Below are 19,844 nucleotides of genomic sequence, written 5' to 3'. Positions count from 1 at the left end.
TTTCACGATAATGAATATTTAATTACAGACTACTTTTGATTGTAATATATTATGAATCTTGAAATGTTAAGTATGTACATATCTCACATCATTAACGAGTAAAAGTTATCAGCAATTAGAATATAATTGTGTAAATCGAGAAATTTTGAACAATAATAAAAACTAGCTGTAAGTGGAATTCTGTCTTGAGGCAATTATGGCATCGTGCCTTAAGGCAAATTGCTGGAACTTCCCGCACCGTAACGAAATATTCGAGGAATACTGAATGTTTTCAAATAGATTATTATAAATATTGTAACTATATAAACCGAATTGCAGAGTTGAAATTATTTCTAAAGTATATTAGAACTATAGTCAGAATTAAAAATAAAATCTGAAATATTTTCGATATACAAAATACTAAAAAAAAAAAAAAATAAAATAAAACAAATTTTTTTTTTCAAAATCAATTATTTTGTTAAGACAAGCAGAAAGTTCTTTGAATCATTTAAATCGGACGCTTAGTTCTCTCAAAAACTGCCATTTTTTACATATTTAGCTCCGTATCTTCGAAATGGCTGGGCCTGCCTTTGCCAAAAACTAACAAACACTTCTCCCAATCATTACTAATTGAATGTTTTTTAGATCATTCAAATCGGATACTCCGTTCGCTCAAAAATTCGATTTCTATTTTCTGCACTCTTTGCTCCGTATCTCCGAAACGGCTGTACCTGCCTTTGCCAAAAACTAATCAGCTCTTTTCCCAATCAATAGGAATCGAATGTTTTTTGAACCATTCAAATCGGTTGATCCGTGCGCCCTGAAACGTGACTGGAAATTTGTATCCACACATACATACACACACACACACACACACACACATCCATTTTTTCTGAGGTATGCCAAAACGTTCAGAAACCTTCAAAACGTCGAGAAATGTAAAAATTTTCAATTCCGATTTTCGGCCCATTACAATAACTTACCCTACGGGAAGTTAAAAATAATAAAGTTAATCAAAAATGTTATATATGAATCAGCTGTTTTTATGACTGAAAATATGAATAGATGTAAAAATTTGGGTGTTTTATAAATGATCAATAAACATTTTTATTTTAACTAATGCAGATATTTCAAGAGTGCAAGGCTGAAAAAAATGCAATGAAACAAAAATTTCCGTATTATATATTATGAAAGCCCATCAAGATGTAATTGTTAAAAACGTGGGCTAGCGTAAAATAGTACCGGGTTCGATCCCAACCACGGCAGTTCGCTATCAAGCAGTATGACATCAAAATTTCTCTTGAAGTTATATATCTCAAACATACTCAACAAAGATACTTCAACGCTATTAGATATACATTTAAAATATATATAGTTTACATATGAAAAAAATGACTGGTTGACCGCTGGGTTGCCCTCTCGAGATAAATACTAGGTTAGGATGAGTAATAGCAAATACAGTTCTAATCGATGTTAAATAAAATTTATTATGTAATACAGAGACGCTTAAACTTTTGTCCTTTGCGACCTCATTTACGAGTTTCTCGACAACCCCACATATATAAAAAAATAAATTAATATTTTTAACCCTTTCCACTCGCGAATTCCGGAATTTATATGTATTTTGCCGCCGGAGCAGCGGCATCCGTTGTCGAAAAGGTTAAAATTAAACAGAGACGTGTCTAGCCAGCGTGCAGTGCGTGCCGTATTTTTAGAAACTAGAAAAAAAATCGTGGTAAAATAATTTTGAAAATTTTTGGAATTTTTTTAAATCGAGGTAAAAAATGAATACACGTGACATCTTGCTAGACCTCTCGTGATACTTTGTGATTTTTTATCAAACCCTCCCCCTCCCCGTTTGAGGCTCACAAATAAAATGAACGCCCCGTTATCGTGTTTAATCCAATGGTTTTTAAATTTGTAAAATCGGTTCAGCCGTTTCTGAGAAAAATAAAAGATAAATGGCTCACACACATACATCGATAAAACATAAAATCACAAAATCAGATTTTTTAGCAAAAACATGAACATAAACTTCTATTTTGGGAAGTTAAAAGTCGTTCATTCTGAGGAGTGCCCTGAAAGAACATTATATAACATCATTTTTGTATAAGATTTGATGGTATCACACCACTATTCATGCAAATTTTGCACATTCAGTTCTTATTTCACAAATGAGTGAAATAATATTAATATATTCACTAACTCCTTCATGTAGTTAGAAAACCATTTTATATAATACCACTATTCCTCTCATTTTTCTAAATTATATACTCGTATTTATGATGCAATGCGCAACATATAGTGGATGGTCTCTTTATAATCTAGGATTCATAGTATATGCAAATGCATTTTGGTTATCAGAAAAAAGAAAAAATATGTTAAATAAAATAAAAAAAAACTTAAAAATATTTTATTCAGTTAGGGTTCAACAAGAAACTGTATTGCGATCAACCTATGATGAACGAGTCGTCCCGGTTAGAATCAATCCGGGGCGTACAAAACCACGCCATCGTAATCTTCATAGTATTTAATAATTTTTGTATAAATTTCAATATATCATATTACTAACTAACTAAAACCTGCATTCTACAGAATGATATAAAGATTGATTCATTTAATACAAGCTTCATCCCGAAGTAAAATAATGCGCAATTATGTATTACAACTTACCCCGAGGACAATTCCTCCACGTGTGTATCAAAATATGTGCGATTTGGTAGGAATAGTATTTCTAACACATTATGTAGTAGTTTATTTAACAGGATTACACTAAAACACTATTAAATTAGAAAAATGACGATTACGAAAAATTAAAAACGCGTCCCGAAAATAATTTACACCTCAAGGGCGTTAAGGTGTCACCTCTTAGGCGACATTTGCAGAACTAGATCGAACCTGTATTAAACTATTGAATTATTTTACGATTTTTTACGAATATTATCGATTTGGAACGATTGTTAAAATTTGACTATTTAATACAAAAGTCTTCAAGGGCAGAGCTCATATAATATATTGTATAGTATAATATACATTTATGAACTCTTGTTGAATTGTACCTACTTAGAAATTATTTTAGATTTATATACAGATATTATAAATGATAATAATGCATATTATTTAAAAATATAATTTATAACTAATAATGCATATTGTTTAAAAATGTAATTCATAATTAATAATGTACATTAATATATTTTGTGATATATGTATAGTTTTAAAAAAATAAAGAAATTGGTACAATTCAACAAGAATTCATAAATATAGAAAATGCATTATTTTTTTTAGATTTCTTTAATGGAGCTATAATTGCTGATAAAATATAATAATGTATGCATATTGTTCAAAAAATAACATTTATTCATCTATTCTAATGAAATTTACTCTTTACTTATTCACTATACCTTAAGTATATACGAACAGGTAGTATTACTTATATATTATATTAGGTGTATTCAATTATGAGTTTATACCATTTTCTGAGAATATGACATTTGCTAGGTGTAAGTGGTATTTTGCTTTAAGGGGAGTTGCAACAATTGGCTTAAATTATAATGAATCAATATATTATGAGTTACAATATAGCATAATGATGTAAGAAAGTATCCCAGATTATTCAATTTTGTATCAACTTTCCAAAAATGCTAGTGATTTTCTGAATGAATGAATGAATACATTTCATTTGAAAACCAACATACTCCTAATATATATAGTCCAGTCATTATAGTAAGTTTACCTTGGAATTCGACATACCCAGCTGTAAGTCTGTAAATACTGTATATTGACACCATAAAAGTTGTCTCAAAACCTACATATGGTAGGGTGTATGTACCATATGCAGGTTTTGAGACAACTTTTAGTGTGTCAGTATACAGTATTTACAGACTTACAGCTGGGTACCTCGAATTTCGAGATTCTTACCTAATTTAAGCTTAAATAACTGGACTTATATACGGAATATTGTCTGAAAACGCAGCCGATTAATCTACATTTTAATTGATTTTTATGATTAAACCACTTCTCATAGGCCTCTAATATTTTTTATGTTCATTCCAGGAAGCATTTCTGGTCACCATACAAGATTTTATTAAAATCGTCCTAAAAAATAAATTTTAGCCATCAATTGCAAAAATTTTGCACTTTTTTGGTGATTACAAAGAAACGGCTTGGTCGATCGACACCTAAAACAAACAAATGCTAGTTCTTATAAAGTTACATCCAGTGACTATTAATTTTTTTTTTAAATTGGGCAGCCTTTTTTGAAAAAATATCGATAAAAAGTCAAAAATCGGATCACACACATATACTTTTTCTAAATTAGGTATCAAACTTTTCAGAATGACTTGAAACGTCGAGAAAACATAAAATTGGCAAATCGTAAAAACAAACTTGGAGGGGAAGTTAATAATTGTCGGCGGCATCCGAGTGTAAATAGTTAAAGTATTTTTTTGGACTTTGAGAAAATTATGTAATAAATTATTCATTTATTGAAGTAAATATTAATTGAACTATTAATTAAAATAATAAATTAAAATTATCTTTAAATGTACAAACAATTCAAATAATTGATTTTGATGCAGATATTATAGTTTTTTAAATGATATGTATGTGCTGAAAATTATAATAAAAATCAAGTGAAATTTAAAAAAAAAATACAATGACAATGATATAATGAACTGGAAAAGAACCCAAGAAAAATTACACAAAATGTGTACACATTATGAAAATCTCTATAAAATATGTGATAATTGATATAAATAATAAATTTGATGTGCATAAGTCCAATAAAATTTTTTGACCGCCAAATGACATTTTTTTTAACTTATTTTTATTGAGAGTCCATAACAGCTGGACCTGCCTTCCAAAAAATTTAATCAGTAGTTCATCTTGTCAATAAAAAGGTAAAATCGGACGCTCCGTTCTCTTAAAACCGAGTTATCGCTTGTGGCACTTTTTGCCCGTATCTTCGGAACGGCTAGATCTGCCTTCGCCAAAAACTAATCAGCAAGTCTCCTTATCAATACAAATCAAATGTTTTTTGAATTATTCAAATCGGTTGATCGGTGTTCTCAAAATCGTCGACGAAAATTTGTATCCGCACACACACATACAAACACAAACACACACATGCACACACAAACACACATCAATTTTTTCTAGGGTATGCCAAAATGTTCAAGAACCTTTAAAACGTAAAGATATATAAAAATTTTCATTTTCGATTTTTTTGCTATTACTATAACTTACTTTACGGGAAGTTAATAATAAAATTTAAAGTACATATTATAATACATATAATACATATAATACTATAGTAATAACAGCAATTTTCTTTGGGGCACAATGCATTGCCCCACAAGTTTAATAATATTTTAGATTCACTTTTAGGAGATAGATCAGTATTTAAATAAATATATAATCCAGGCGGAATTATGTTTAAATCGGCATCTCTAACAAAACGCATGTACTCTTAAAAATTGGTAGAAATCCAAGATAAGCAAAATATTCCAAAAGTTTAGAGCAAAGCTAAAATATACTAACAATATTTTAATATAATTTATCAGTTCAGTATAAAGTGTAATTAGTTTTTTACTCAATTAAAAAAGAATTTTCGTTTTTCATTTATCTTTTTTGGTATAGATAATTTTGAATCGACCGCGCAATGATAGTGTTGGTATGATTCACAATCTTCGGATGATAACGGCGTCGACAACACCCAACAAATGTTTGACAGTTGACGTAAGAAGCAAATTGTAGATAAAGAATATTTCATATAAATGAAACAGTATAATTAATTAACTATTTTAACTAATAAACTAAATGTTATGGATAGCAAAGGTAGAAACGTAATTGTTTGTGACAATGGTACCGGTTTTGTCAAATGCGGTTATGCTGGGAGCAACTTTCCAGCTCATATTTTTCCTTCCTTGATCGGAAGACCTATTATTAGGGCTGATAATAAAGTTGGAGATATCCAGGTGAAAGATTTAATGATAGGAGATGAAGCTTCAGCCCTTAGATCTTCCTTAGAAGTCAGCTATCCCATGGAAAATGGTGTTGTTAGAAACTGGGATGATATGTGTCATGTTTGGGATTACACTTTTGGAGAGAACAAAATGAATATTGATCCAGCTAACACGAAAATACTTCTAACAGAACCTCCTATGAACCCTACTAAGAACAGAGAAAAAATGATAGAAGTCATGTTTGAGAAATATGGTTTTGATTCGGCATACATTGCTATACAAGCTGTATTAACTTTGTATGCTCAAGGTTTATTAAGTGGTGTTGTAGTCGATTCAGGTGATGGAGTCACTCATATCTGTCCTGTTTACGAAGAATTTGCCTTGCCCCATTTAACAAGGCGTTTGGACATTGCTGGTCGTGATATCACTAAGTATTTAATAAAACTTCTCTTGCTGAGAGGTTATGCATTTAACCATTCCGCAGATTTTGAAACTGTTCGAATGATGAAAGAAAAACTTTGTTACATAGGCTATGATATAGAACAAGAACAAAGACTTGCCTTAGAAACCACTGTCCTCGTTGAACCCTATGTATTACCTGATGGTCGTGTGATCAAAGTAGGTGGAGAAAGATTTGAAGCTCCTGAAGCTTTATTTCAGCCACATTTAATTAATGTAGAAGGCCAAGGCATTGCTGAATTAGTATTTTCCACTATCCAAGCAGCAGAGATCGATATGAGAAGCGAGCTGTACAAGCATATTGTGTTATCAGGTGGTTCCACAATGTTTCCAGGTTTACCTAGTCGACTAGAAAGAGAAATCAAACAATTGTATTTGGAAAGAGTATTAAAAAATGACATAGATAAATTATCTAAATTCAAAATTCGAATTGAAGATCCTCCAAGACGTAAAGATATGGTCTTCATTGGAGGTGCTGTATTAGCTGAAGTTATGAAAGACAGAGAAAGTTTTTGGATGTCGAGACAAGAATACCTTGATCAAGGATTAGGAGTATTAAGAAAATTGGGTGCCAGGAGCACATGATATTGAACTGTATTAAAAATAGATATTGAATTGTAATAATTCAACATTGAAAATTATATTAAAAAAACTATTAATATTTATCAGACATGCTTTTACTTTTACATTGCTTTTAAATATTTTTTACATTTTATAATTATTTTAACTTAATTATATTGTTAGATTAAGTGCCAAACATAATATAATTTGGTTATACATAAATTGTTTTATTTTTAAAATGTAATATTTAATGAAATGATATCATTTTTAATTAAAAAAGTAAAACCTTTCATGAATTTTATATCACTTTCATATAAAACATTGATCAAAATCTGTTATAGTAAACTACGATAAGGTACTCCAATAACTTCAACTGTAGCAACTGGATTTATATAAGCTTACCTTGAATTATACTAAATTTCATGAGAAATTTCAGGAGCAAACTAACCACATTAACACAATACATGTTACATACTAATTTACTTCTGAACATAAATTCAAATAGCATAGTTTATAAGAAATAAATTCTCAAATATTCAATAGATGGAATTTTATGAACTTTAACTACAGAATTAACTATTGTGGTCGCAATCAATGTAAATTCATAAATGACTTTAATTTGATATTATAATCTAATCTTCCAATATATTTAATACTAATAAAAATCCAGATTGGAAATTATAGAATATTTGCATTAAGCACTATGCAAGACTAAAATTCAATTTTATTAAGATTTTTATATGCAATTCAACTTTTATAATAAGGTAACACTTAACAGATAGGTCCCGAATACTTATTCCTTACCATTCTAAATAAATAATATAATAAAATACAATTTTATTAAGATTTTTATGTGCAATTCAACTTTTATAATAAGGTAACACATAACAGATGGGTCCCGAATACTTATTCCTTTTCATTCTGACCTCAAAAGAAAAGGAAATATTTAAATCGAATCGAGATTAAAATTGTAAAAAATGGCTAGCAGCATTAAGTATTAAGAAAACTTATTCCAAACTGATGTTAATTTCAGAACCTTGATAAAATTATGTCTTAAGTGGCAATGAATGTTGATATTCCAGGTGGAAAAATGCATATCGATATTTTTTTCAGAGACAGAATTGAAAGATAATGTAATGTAATGTAATCTCTTATAGCAGGCATTCCTGTCTGAGATAAGTAAATGTATATATTGCTATATTAATAAATAAATATATTTATATGTATAAAAAAAGATGTATGAATACCTTAAGAAAAATGCATTTACAAAAAATAAATCGGACTACCGCAACAGAGTTATAGGTATGTACATACCTTCAATTAGAATTTTTGCACGATTTATGCTGTAGTTTACTATATGTAGGTAATATAATTATGAAAACATATGTACATACATAAGGAAATGTTAATTTCTTATTCAGCATTGATTTTTGTTGATATTTATGTATGTATTTGTTATTTTTAATAAATACACAACATTATTCTTCACACACATTGGATCATCAGGATGCCTATTGACAACAATTAGTCCGGTTAATCAAGGTTCTACTGTACTTACATTGAATCTTAAAACCATTTAAATTATCCAATAAGTTTTTATGTAGTTACAATGCTTAAAATCAATACATCTATATTTAAATGCCCTGAAAAATGCTCAGGAACTCAAAAAGGGTTAATATAAAAATATATAGGCCAGTAAAGTAAACCTCAAAGCAAATATAACAAATATTGTGTTGCAAAAGAATTATAGCAATAAACTGCATTTCAAAATTAATGTGGCTTTAAATTTCCTTCTTATATCCTTCGAACTGTGAAAAAAGCAGCTAATGCATTTCAAAGTATATAAATACTAAATATAGTATAGAAAAAAATATTTGTTACTGAATTACGAAGATTGATTCTTGACAAATAGATTTAAGTCTTGAATCACTAAATTGATGTTAATTGTTGTGTTCGGAGTATTAAGGTTAATGAAACAATAAGTTGGGAGTGATAAGTCGTATATTTATAATTCCATACAAATAATTGAACCCAGATATTATAGTTCAGGATATCACCTCTCACATTCTGAAATAAAGAGAATTTGTTAATATCTCTATAATTTAAATGGATAAAAAACATATCTTTAAACAAGTACAAACAAAGTGAGGTTATGTTAACTAATGAAAATTTAATTGGAAATTCTTAAAATCTGATTATTACAGCATAAGTATATTTTATTACTTACTTAGAATTAATCTATCTTAGTCTTCTAGCTTCACGTTCAGATTCCAAAAGTGTTAAAATATCACCCTCTCGTACTGGTCCTTTGACATTTCGGATGATTTGTCGGTTTTGTTCACCAATAAATTCAACTTTAACTTGTGTACATTGTCCTTGGGATCCTGTACGGCCCAAGACTTTCATAACGCGAGCAAGAACTACAGGTTTATCCATTTTTAATTTATTTTATGAAAATTTACACGTGCTGTGTGTAGCAAACTATCGTGCTTCGGGACAGCCGGAAGAAAGAGAAAGGTTAAATACAGAGTTAAGTTGGTAGTAGTTTTTTCATAATACAAGTGCTGCCAATGTTAGAGGTTTGATTTCAAGTGCGTGAAAAATGGCGCGATTTTTAAATCAAATTTGTTTTTGGTTTATAGTTTATAATAAAAGTAAGAGTCAATGTACATAATAAATAATTAAAATCAAAAATATATGTGATATTTTCCTATCTAACAATATTAATAAATTCTTAGATTATAAGCCTTAGATTGTACGAATTATTGCCTTTAAATTGTAAAACATTATTTAATAGATTATTTAAAAAAAAATCACTTTGGAATAATTTTCTTTGTATTTTGTACAATAAAAATGTTAAAAATAAAGAAAAAAATAAAATATACTATTTTAATGTATTAAGCATAAGAATATCCCCTTTACAATAATTGCTTTTAAGAATTTTTTAACGTACGTCCTGAAATTTATAATATATAAATCAAAATCTTAGCTAGTGGTGTATGGCATCGTGCCTTAAGCCAAATTACTGGAACTTCCCGTACCCAAACAAAATGTTCGAGAAATATTAAATGTTTTCTGATAGGTTATTATAAATATTGTAACATTGTCTAACATTTATAGAGTTATATAAAATGAATTACAAAGTTAAAATTATTTAAAGTATATAAGTGAGCTTTAGAACGTTAGCCAGAATTAAAGTCTGAATTATTTTTGATATACAAAAAAAATGTTTGAAAATAAAAATTTTGAAACAAATTTTTGTTTACTAAAAGCAATTATTTTGTTAAAACAAGCAAAAATTTTTTTTTTCTTTTTCTTGTTGTTTGAATCATTCAAATCAGATGCTTAGTTCTCTTTAAAACTGCCATTTTTTGTACAACTACCCCTGTATCTTCCAAATGGCTGGACCTGCCTTTCCCAAAAACTAATCACCACTTCTCCCAATCATTACAAATTGAATGTTTTTTAGATGCTCCGTTCTCTCAAAATTTCGTTCGATTTCTATTTTCTGCACTCTTTGCTCTTTATCTCCGTAACGGCTGGATCTGCCTTTGCCAAAAACTAATCAGCACATCTCCCTATCAATAGGAATCGAATGTTTTTTGAACCATTCAAATCGGTTGATCCTAGGGCCCGAAAACGTAAACGAAAAAATGCGTACACACAAAACACACACACATTTTTTCTGAGGTATCCCAAAATGTTCAGAAACCTCTAAAACGTGAACAAATGCAAAAATTTTCAATTTCGATTTTTGGATGATTACAATAACTTACCCTACGAGAAGTTAATAATTAAAATCAAAAATATACTTAATGGTTAAAAATGTTATATAATTTTATATGATATGTTTTTATCCAACAATAATAATAATTATTATTATAAAGTTACCAAATGTAAATTTAATGCCAATAAAGTTTTTTATCCTTACGTTGAATTATTAGCTCTAAATTGTAAATTAATATTTAATGGTTTATTTAAAAAAAATTAAATCAATTTGTCAATTTGGAATAACTTTCTATTTAATTTGTACAAAGAAATGTTAAAAATGAACAGAAATGATTATGAAATTTAGAATGGCTCTTAAACATCAGTATATCTCTTTAAAAATAATTTCTTTTTAGATTTGTTTAATGTACGTCCTGAAATGTTTAATATATGAAAAAAAATCTTGAAAAATGATTGAACTTTTTTAATTTTTAAAATGAATAGATTTTTTTAAGGTTTTTATAAATGGTCTTTTGATTATATAATAATTTTTCAACAAGTTCATTACATTCTGAATTTCCTTAATTTCACTATCTAAGTATATTTTTCATACATATAATAAATATAAATATTCTTACTATTAGAATATGAATAGTGAAGTAACTACAGAATGCAAATAATATATTAAAACTAGATGGAGAAAATTATATGACTAAACTAAATAACCGTGAGATTTAGAAATATTTTAGCTATTACCTCATGTAATTTTCGAATCATAATAATTGGTTTCAATATGTATAATGTCTTTTAAATGAAATGGTTTTTAAAGTGGTGGTCCTAATATAATGATTGAACTAATCATCGAATTTGCCCAACATGTAATAAAATAGTATTGTTTTTATAATTCTCTATGCATTAAATATAAATATTAGGACACAAATTATCATCATAAAAGAAAATATCATTTTTTAAGTTCAAATATTCAAATTTCAAAAAATGATTAATTTATACATAACAAATATACTTAGCCAGTTAATTTTCAAGAGTGAAATACATTAGAAATTCAAATAATTTGATGGAAAAAAATCTTCCTATTACTTTTTACTTTATTATTTTCTCATTTATTATATTTTATATAATTTAATAACTATTTTTACCTCTATTATGATACAACATGAGTACTTCATTCTGTTAATATTTGAGTATGACTCAAAACTGATTTTGGCTAAATATTTTCGATCACTTAATTTTTTAAATTACGTTTCGCTATTTTTATCATAGAGCACTCCAGATAAGACATCAATCATTTAGTAATTGGTTTTATATGTTAACCTTGATTCCAAATTTATTTCGACGAGTATGATGGATCAAAAGTGTATGTTTTAGTCTTCAATTAATCTAATCGACCATTTCTGATGGTTAACAGACGGTCAGAGCTCGTCTAAAAGCTCACAAACCTGTAGTAGAGTTGTGGAAAAATAAATATATTTATAATAATTATATGTGCCAAAAGTATATATTATATTGTTAATAAGTTTTGTGCAAGTGACTGGATTTTTTGGCTGGAAATCATTTGCAAGTAAGTGCTTACTACGAAATTGCATTCTAGTAAGCTCTAAACTTATTATTAAATTAAATTTGTTCTAAATAACTACAGCAAATAAGCACAAAATATTCATTTATTGCTGTATCAATCAAAGTGATGAGTAATTAAATTAGTTAAAATATATTAAATTAACTTAATTTATAACAGTTAAAAATAAATTAAATCAAATTTAATTTAATTAAAAAATAAAGAATAAATAAATCTACAGTAACAATGCATTATTGAGTTTAAACTTTGCTTAACCAAATAGAATAGAATATTTTAGAATAGAATAATTTAAAATGTTAATTATTTAATACATATGATAGATAATATATATTGTATGATTACGATTATCTAAAAAAAATTACCTCAAAACATCTGTTGAACAAATCTAAACATTAAATAAATTTTATTTGCACATGATTATATTGTTATTCAACTAGCCAACACATTTTATCAATTATCAGATTACAGTATTTACTTATTTGTGTAAAATAATATTAACTTTAATTTTAATATATTTAACAAATTCAATTTTATTTAAAAATCGCTGAAAACTTATGTATGCTGCAAAATACTAGATATAATATAAATATCAAATACTGCACAAGAAAAGTTTCATAAAAATTTTATCGAGTGACTTATAAAATTTTTTGTTCTTAAATGCCACTAGTTAAAGGTTATTTTAAGAAAATTAACTACCAGTTAATTGTATCAATCTAAAGTATTCAAACTTCAATCCATCAAAAGTTTTGAGGAAACTAGAAATATTAAGTGGAGGGCCTTATTTGCATGTTCATGTCATTTGCACTCAAATTAAAGTATCAACTTATATTTATTTTCATTGCATTTTATATTTACTGTTTTCTTTTATTTTATTTTCATATTTATAATAATATTTTGACTAATGGTTTTTAAGGTTGAATAAACATTAATTAACAAAAGTAAAAATATTTAAAAATGGTTAGTTACCTCATTTCTCTTACAACCTGCAAGACTCCGTCTACATCAAGCCAGCATATTCTAAAAAAATATTTAAAAAAAATTAATACAAAGTTGATCAACCAAATAAATAAATGTATCTATAATATTATAATAATTTGTTTCAGTTTTTACCATGGTTTTCCTATTGCTAATAGCAACAGCCCTAACATTGTTTCTTGGTTACGTCTGGCACGTGGGCAGTTACTGGTCTAAGAAGAAGGTACCAGCACCATGTCCTGGTGAATCTTATGCAAGACTTTGGACTAATTTCACACTATCCGAACATTTTGGACTTTTGCTGGATAAAACATACAAGTAAAATAAATTTTGATCTACAAGTTTATGGGTCAACTTTGCGGTAACACAGCCGACAACATAGCGTTGTTATGGCATCGCTATGTTATGTTTGCTTCTTGGTAGTAAAAACTGTGAAAATTTTATCTATTTGCTACACGATCAGGCATGTTTTGCATATAAAATAGCAAGAAACTAGTGGTGTATGATGGCATCGTGCCTTAAGGCAAATAACGAAATGTTCGAGGAATATTAAATGTCTTCAAATTGAAGTTGAAATAATTTGTTTAAAGTATATTAGAACTTTAGTCAGAATTAAAAATAAAATCTGAATTATTTTCGATATACAAAAAAAATTTTTAAAAAATCAAATTTGAAGAAAAAAAATTGAAACAATTTTTTTTTAATTATTTTGTTAAAACAAACGGAAAGTTCTTTGAATCATTCAAATCGGACGCTTATAGTTCTCTCAAAAACTGCAATTTTTTGCACATTTAGCTCTGTATCTTCGAAATGGCTGGACCTGCCTTTGACAAAAACTAATCACCTCTTCTCCCAATCATTATAAATTGAATGTTTTTCACATAATTCAAATCGGATACTTCGTTCTCTCAAAAACTCAATTTGTATTTTCTGCACTCATTGCTCCGTATCTCTGTAACAGCTGCACCTGCCTTTGCCAAAAACAGTACATCTCCCTATCAATAGGAATCGAATGTTTTCTGAACCATTCAAATCGGTTGATCCGTGCGCCCGAAAACGTGAAGAAACACACACACACATCAATTTTTCCAAAATGTTCAGAAACCTTCAAAACGTGAAGATATGCAAAAAAATTCATTTTCGATTTTCGGCCCATTAATATAACTATCCTACGGGAAGATAAATAATATACGATTTTATGTGTGAAATGCCTGATTGTGCAGCAATTAGATAGACACTCTCACAATTTTTACTACCAAGAAGCAAGCATAACAAAAGCGTTGCCATAGCAACTTAAAGGAAGTTGTGATCGGTTCCAATAATGTCAATAATTAGTTTTATTATCAGAAGATTCTAAATAGAAGAAATAGTTGTTGACCAACTATGTTTAGAGAACAAACAATTTAAAGCAATATTTTATGTAATACATTGATAAAAATTACGAAAAGATATGATTCTATTTTTTTTTACCTTTTTTTTTAAATTTATGATAGTATTTAAAAACATCGTTTAAAATTATTGTGAGTGACAAGGTATATTTAAAAATATAATTATCATGTATCACTACATTACATAAACAGATTTTTACTCACCTTGTAAACAAAAAAATATATTCCGGTTTATCATCTTTTACTATACTCAAAGCTTTGTCGGCTTGATTAAAATAATTACTAAATGTTTATTAGATAAAGTTTAATCTCGATATTAATGAGTTTTACGCAGCCTGAAAAGCATGATTAGATTTCATGTAGAACCCATCGTCGTTACAAAATATTAATATTTTAAGTAAAATATGTATTTCTTCTGATTACAAATATTTATTTCAGACGTTTCCAAGGAAAACCTTACTTTGGAGCATTCTCGTTTTTTAAACCGTTGTTTGTGATAAGAGATTTGGATTTGGTAAAGACTGTTTTACAAACAAACTTCAACAGTTTCCAAAAGAATGATTTTGATATCGATGAAGAACTCGAACCAATTTTCGCAACCAATCCATTTTCCCAATCTGGACAAAAATGGAAACGTTCCAGGACTCAGATTACACCTGCTTTCACATCAGGAAGGGTAGGAAAACTAACCAGCTATTTAATGCATTTTAATAAACGCGAATAAAGTAATACCAAATTGTAGATACTATTACTATTTATAAAAGTTTACATTGTGTCTCCATGAACTTTATTAGCATGTACCTAATATTATAAGTATCTATTATTTTAGATGAAAGCGATGTATCCACTGATGATAGAAGTCGGAGATAGGATGAAAAAGTATTTGGAGAAAAATGAAGGCATTCCAGAAGGAATTGATACAAAATCAGTAAATATCAACTGGTCTATAATATCATAGGTTCAATTAAAGACAAATTTAGCTTTCATTTTTTATATTTAGCTCAGTGAAAAGTTCGCAATGGACAATGTAGCAAGTTGTGCTTTTGGAATAGACGTAGAATCTTTCACCGATAAAGATTCAGATTTTATTCGAGTTGCAAAGAAAATATTCGAACCATCTTTTACTAATATGATCAAATTTCTCATCGCTTTCATGGTACCATTTTTATCTAAAATTCTCAAAATACGGTAAGGAAGAAGAAATATATTTTTTTTTATACTTCAATTTGACCATATAATCACATACGTATATACATACTTTTATATTATATATTTTAGATTAATGCCTAAAGAAACTGCAGACTTCATGACTCAAATAGTAACACAAAACGTTAAATATAGAGAAGATCATAAAATCGTTAGAGATGATTTTCTTCAAGGCATGATAAATTCCAAAGGAAAGGGCCAGGGAGAATTTCCACGTGAGTATTTTCAAAATTATTAATGCAAACCTAAATACCATTTTCATTCTGTTTACATATACAATATTTTTTCTACTTCTAATAAATAGTGCATTTATTTTTCTGTTTCATGGTAAACAGATGGTAACGTTTGTTATCACTATCAAAAATTAGTGTCATTTACGTAGTTTTGGTAGTCTATATGGAAAGTCCAATTATCTAGGTCAATGTTTTAATACCAATAATAAATATTTCAGCTTTGACCAATTTGGAAATGACAGGACATGCTGTATCCTTCCTGACAGATGGTTATGAAACATCAAGCGCCGTCATGGCATTTGTATTTTATGCGGTAAGAATATTGTAATATTATGTTCCATCAATCTATCTACCTATCAAAGTCTTTTCCTTCTAAACTTGTACAAAAAAAATTATAAAAATCAGTCAGAAAATGATGCATATTTTAATTGCTCGAAAAAAGCGAGAGAAGCCAACTGGTTGAATAGAACTTTTCATTCAAAGCTGATGCACTTGAAACCTTTTGCTCCTAAATGTGATCAATACTATTCCAAATTTTCCTAATTTTATTTATCTGTACGCTGTAACACTTAATTAATTCATCATATGCCATACTTCTTATGTATTGGATAGGATTATTATCATTCGTTATCATGAATTTCATAATCTTTAAACCATTCGTTTACTTTGGACAATGCATATAGAATATTTGTTCGCAAATTAAGATGTTCAATATGATCTAAAATAGCAATGACTCACAACAACCCTTTGCACTCGAAACACAGGATCATTGCAAAAAGTGCTTTGTACAGATATCCACAAAATTGTTTTGAATACATAAATGATACTATTTAAAACATATAAATTGCCCATTTAGTATATAAAATATTTAGTTTTAATTATAAACTAGTTGAAAGTGGCATTTAACCTTAAGCCAAGTTGCATGAGCTTCGAAATGTGTATTAACTATCGAAATTGAAATTTAGATATTTAGTTAAAATTTTCAACTGTTTATTTCAAAAATAGAGTTATCACTTTTAACATTGCGATTTCGAATAGAATTTTCTCAAACACATTCGAATTAACTGTAATTATATTAATTATATTGCACTGACACTATCAGTGCTTGTATTCCCCAAAATTGTAGCTTATTATTTTATTTATTTTTTATTTCAAATGAATTAATAATGTTTGACTCATCACATCACAAAAGCAACTTTTGACACAAATTTTGACCATAATATTTCATCAAACTATGATGAATTTTTAACGTTAAACTATTTGTCGTATAGCCTTAACATTTTAGTATGTTTTATAAGACCATGATATCTATTGCCAAAAAAGGTTCCTAAAAATCGTCAAAAAATTTTTTTTCATCAGTTAATTTCAAGATAACGGCCCTGTAAATTTTTACCCAATCAGTATCATTCCTAACCAATATCTATCGAACAGTTTGTGATTTTTCAAAATCGATTCAGAATTGAAAGCTAAAACGTGGACTAATTTTTTTCACTTTTTTGCTATTTACAAAAAATGGCTCAGCTGATCGTCGCACAAAACTGAGAAAAGATAATCCACATCAAAATACATCGATTGGCTTTTAAATTTTTGAAATCGGTCTAGCCGTTTTTGAGAAAACGTCGATTTACGGTGAAAAATCTGTTCACACATATACTTTTTTCAAATTTAGTCTCATTCGATTCAGAATGGCTTGAAACGTCGAGAAAACATAAAATTAACGATTCGAATTTTTTGATGAAAAACAAGCTTTTCCTTGGGGAAGATAATAATAATGAATTTTTAATTTTGGTTTTATTTTTTAGGTGGCAAAACACAAACACGTTCAAGATAAATTACGTCAAGAAATTCTGGATGTTTTGAAGAAACACGATGGTCAAGTTACATATGAAGCCATAATGGAGATGCAATATCTAGAACAAGTTCTTTATGGTGAGCATAAAATAAATATTCAACTGTTGCCGAATTTTAAAAATTATAATCTGGTTACAAATTTTCTGAAGAAATTAATTAATTTTTCATAATTTTGATAATTGGTTACATACATGTTAATAAAAAAACAAAATCTGATCTATTTGACAATATTCAACAAATAATACATTGGTGACTAGCAAGGATCTTCTCTTTCAAATAAATACTTGCTTTGTAAAATTAGAAAGAAAAAACTCTTGGGCTTTTAGACAATATCTTTTTAAAAAATCAAGTTTGTTTTAATTTTTCTAGAAACTATGAGACTATATCCTCCCGGTATGATTCTCCAGAAAAGATGTACCCAAGATTGTACAATACCTGGTAAATCATTAGGAGCTGAAGACATCACACTCCGGGAAGGAGATGCTGTAGTGATACCATTGTATTCAATTCAACGGTAATTAATTTTACTTAATTTTTAGTCAATTATATCCTTTTTAATATAAATTTGTATGTAGTGATCCAGAATACTATCCAGATCCTGAAAAGTTTGACCCGGAACGATTTAGTGATGAAGAAAAGGCATCCAGGCATTCATACGCCTTCTTAACTTTTGGTGCAGGACCAAGAATGTGTTTAGGTAAATATATTTATTTCAAATTAAATCGATTATTAATTAAATCAAATTGTGTTAAATCTAAAGAAAATTATTTTCTCGGTATACACAAAATTTGTTCTGGCAAATAAATGTTAACAGATAAACTACTATAATTTTCAATACATAAGATTAATTATGGATCTATTAAAATGAGTTATTTTCTTTTTTAGGAATGAGATTTGCACTTCTGCAAATGAAGGTGGCATTGATGTCTGCTGTTAAAAGCTTCGAATTATCTGTTAATCCAAAAACAAAGGAACCATTAGAATTAGATAATAAGTCATTTATCATAAGAGTGAAAGATGGTATGTGGGTAGACTTCAAAAAATTGTAAAAAATCCCATATATAATATTATAAATGTACACTAATGAACCAATAGAAGTATTTACTACATTTTTGTTTATTTTGTTTGAAGAGGAGTTTGTGTTGAAAAAGAACTACCCAAGTTTCACAGGAATTGTAGATAACTTCTAGAAATATTTATGTACATATGTATATATATATAATATATATATGTTTGTGTATTTTTTGTATAGTGAAGAAAATACGTTTACAATTACCAAAGTAGGTCTTTTGTCTGGGTATGTCGGGCTCAATACTGCCTGGGTATAAAACCGACTAAAACCTTAGCTAATCTCTTACCCCTTGTCTCCACGGAAAACGTCATTAGACATTACTTTATGGGGGGAGGCTCTAGAATTTTATAATTCCCACACGTCACAATCAAACTTTCGTCCTGATAGTGTGTTGAAAAACATTGAAGTTTTTTATAGAAGGTATAGATATTATAGGCATCACAAATAGAACCTTTCTCACATCAAAGATAAATGTACAGAAGCTACAAACGATGCAGAAAATATAATTCTACTGATAACTCATAACAATTTGTTAGATACATCAGAAAACATTGAAGTTTTTTGTAGGAAGTATAGGGATTTATAGCAATCCCAAATAGAGATTTTCCCACATCAAAGACTATTTGTACATAATCAACAAATGATACAGAAAAAATAATTCGACTGATAATACACCAGAAAGTAGTGACATACGTAAGGAAATAGAGAATATAGCAAAATAGCAATTCAAAGTAGAGATTTTCGGTAAACACGAATTTGGTACAGCTAATATTTTATGCATGTCTATATTTTACAAACACTAGATATCTGATATTTGTATTGTGATTAGATTATATATTAAAATACTTGAAA

The 19,844-nt window shown here is 28.2% G+C and overlaps 3 protein-coding genes across 3 annotated transcripts; 2 read left to right on the top strand and 1 right to left on the bottom strand.

The window, feature by feature from the left end:
• The first annotated feature begins 5,713 nt into the window (after nucleotides 1–5,713).
• On the top strand, nucleotides 5,714–7,052 carry LOC113387612 (actin-related protein 2). Its single transcript, XM_026624962.1, has one exon. It carries the CDS (start codon nucleotides 5,805–5,807, stop codon nucleotides 6,987–6,989), a length of 1,185 nt encoding a protein of 394 aa, XP_026480747.1. The 5' UTR covers nucleotides 5,714–5,804; the 3' UTR covers nucleotides 6,990–7,052.
• Nucleotides 7,053–8,948: 1,896 nt separating this feature from the next.
• On the bottom strand, nucleotides 8,949–9,476 carry LOC113387811 (40S ribosomal protein S28). Its single transcript, XM_026625189.1, has 2 exons — nucleotides 9,193–9,476; nucleotides 8,949–9,032 (listed from the first exon to the last, which is right to left on the bottom strand). Exon 1 carries the CDS (start codon nucleotides 9,399–9,401, stop codon nucleotides 9,204–9,206), a length of 198 nt encoding a protein of 65 aa, XP_026480974.1. The 5' UTR covers nucleotides 9,402–9,476; the 3' UTR covers nucleotides 8,949–9,032; nucleotides 9,193–9,203.
• A 3,902-nt stretch (nucleotides 9,477–13,378) lies between these two features.
• Nucleotides 13,379–18,969, top strand: LOC113388313 (cytochrome P450 6j1-like). The gene is made up of 10 exons (XM_026625708.1): nucleotides 13,379–13,560; nucleotides 15,063–15,306; nucleotides 15,460–15,558; nucleotides 15,631–15,818; nucleotides 15,909–16,051; nucleotides 16,288–16,382; nucleotides 17,872–17,998; nucleotides 18,290–18,434; nucleotides 18,496–18,617; nucleotides 18,806–18,969. The coding sequence occupies exons 1-10, from the start codon at nucleotides 13,379–13,381 to the stop codon at nucleotides 18,967–18,969; spliced, it is 1,509 nt and encodes a 502-aa protein (XP_026481493.1).
• The last annotated feature ends 875 nt before the right edge of the window (nucleotides 18,970–19,844 follow it).

This window comes from Ctenocephalides felis, unplaced genomic scaffold (assembly GCF_003426905.1).
Source record: "Ctenocephalides felis isolate EL2017-DRISC unplaced genomic scaffold, ASM342690v1 CF-g0.4_SCAFFOLD_03572, whole genome shotgun sequence".
NCBI lineage: Eukaryota > Metazoa > Arthropoda > Insecta > Siphonaptera > Pulicidae > Ctenocephalides > Ctenocephalides felis.
This window is presented reverse-complemented; position numbering and strand designations above follow the sequence as displayed.

Bases quoted from the DNA above. Each gene is read 5' to 3' on its own strand.
- LOC113387811 (XM_026625189.1), bottom strand. From the start codon at position 9,401: ATGGATAAACCTGTAGTTCTTGCTCGCGTTATGAAAGTCTTGGGCCGT.
- LOC113387612 (XM_026624962.1), top strand. From the start codon at position 5,805: ATGGATAGCAAAGGTAGAAACGTAATTGTTTGTGACAATGGTACCGGT.
- LOC113388313 (XM_026625708.1), top strand. From the start codon at position 13,379: ATGGTTTTCCTATTGCTAATAGCAACAGCCCTAACATTGTTTCTTGGT. The intron at 18,435-18,495 runs GTAATTAATTTT...ATTTGTATGTAG, and splicing joins CCATTGTATTCAATTCAACG to TGATCCAGAATACTATCCAG. The intron at 18,618-18,805 runs GTAAATATATTT...TTTCTTTTTTAG, and splicing joins AGGACCAAGAATGTGTTTAG to GAATGAGATTTGCACTTCTG.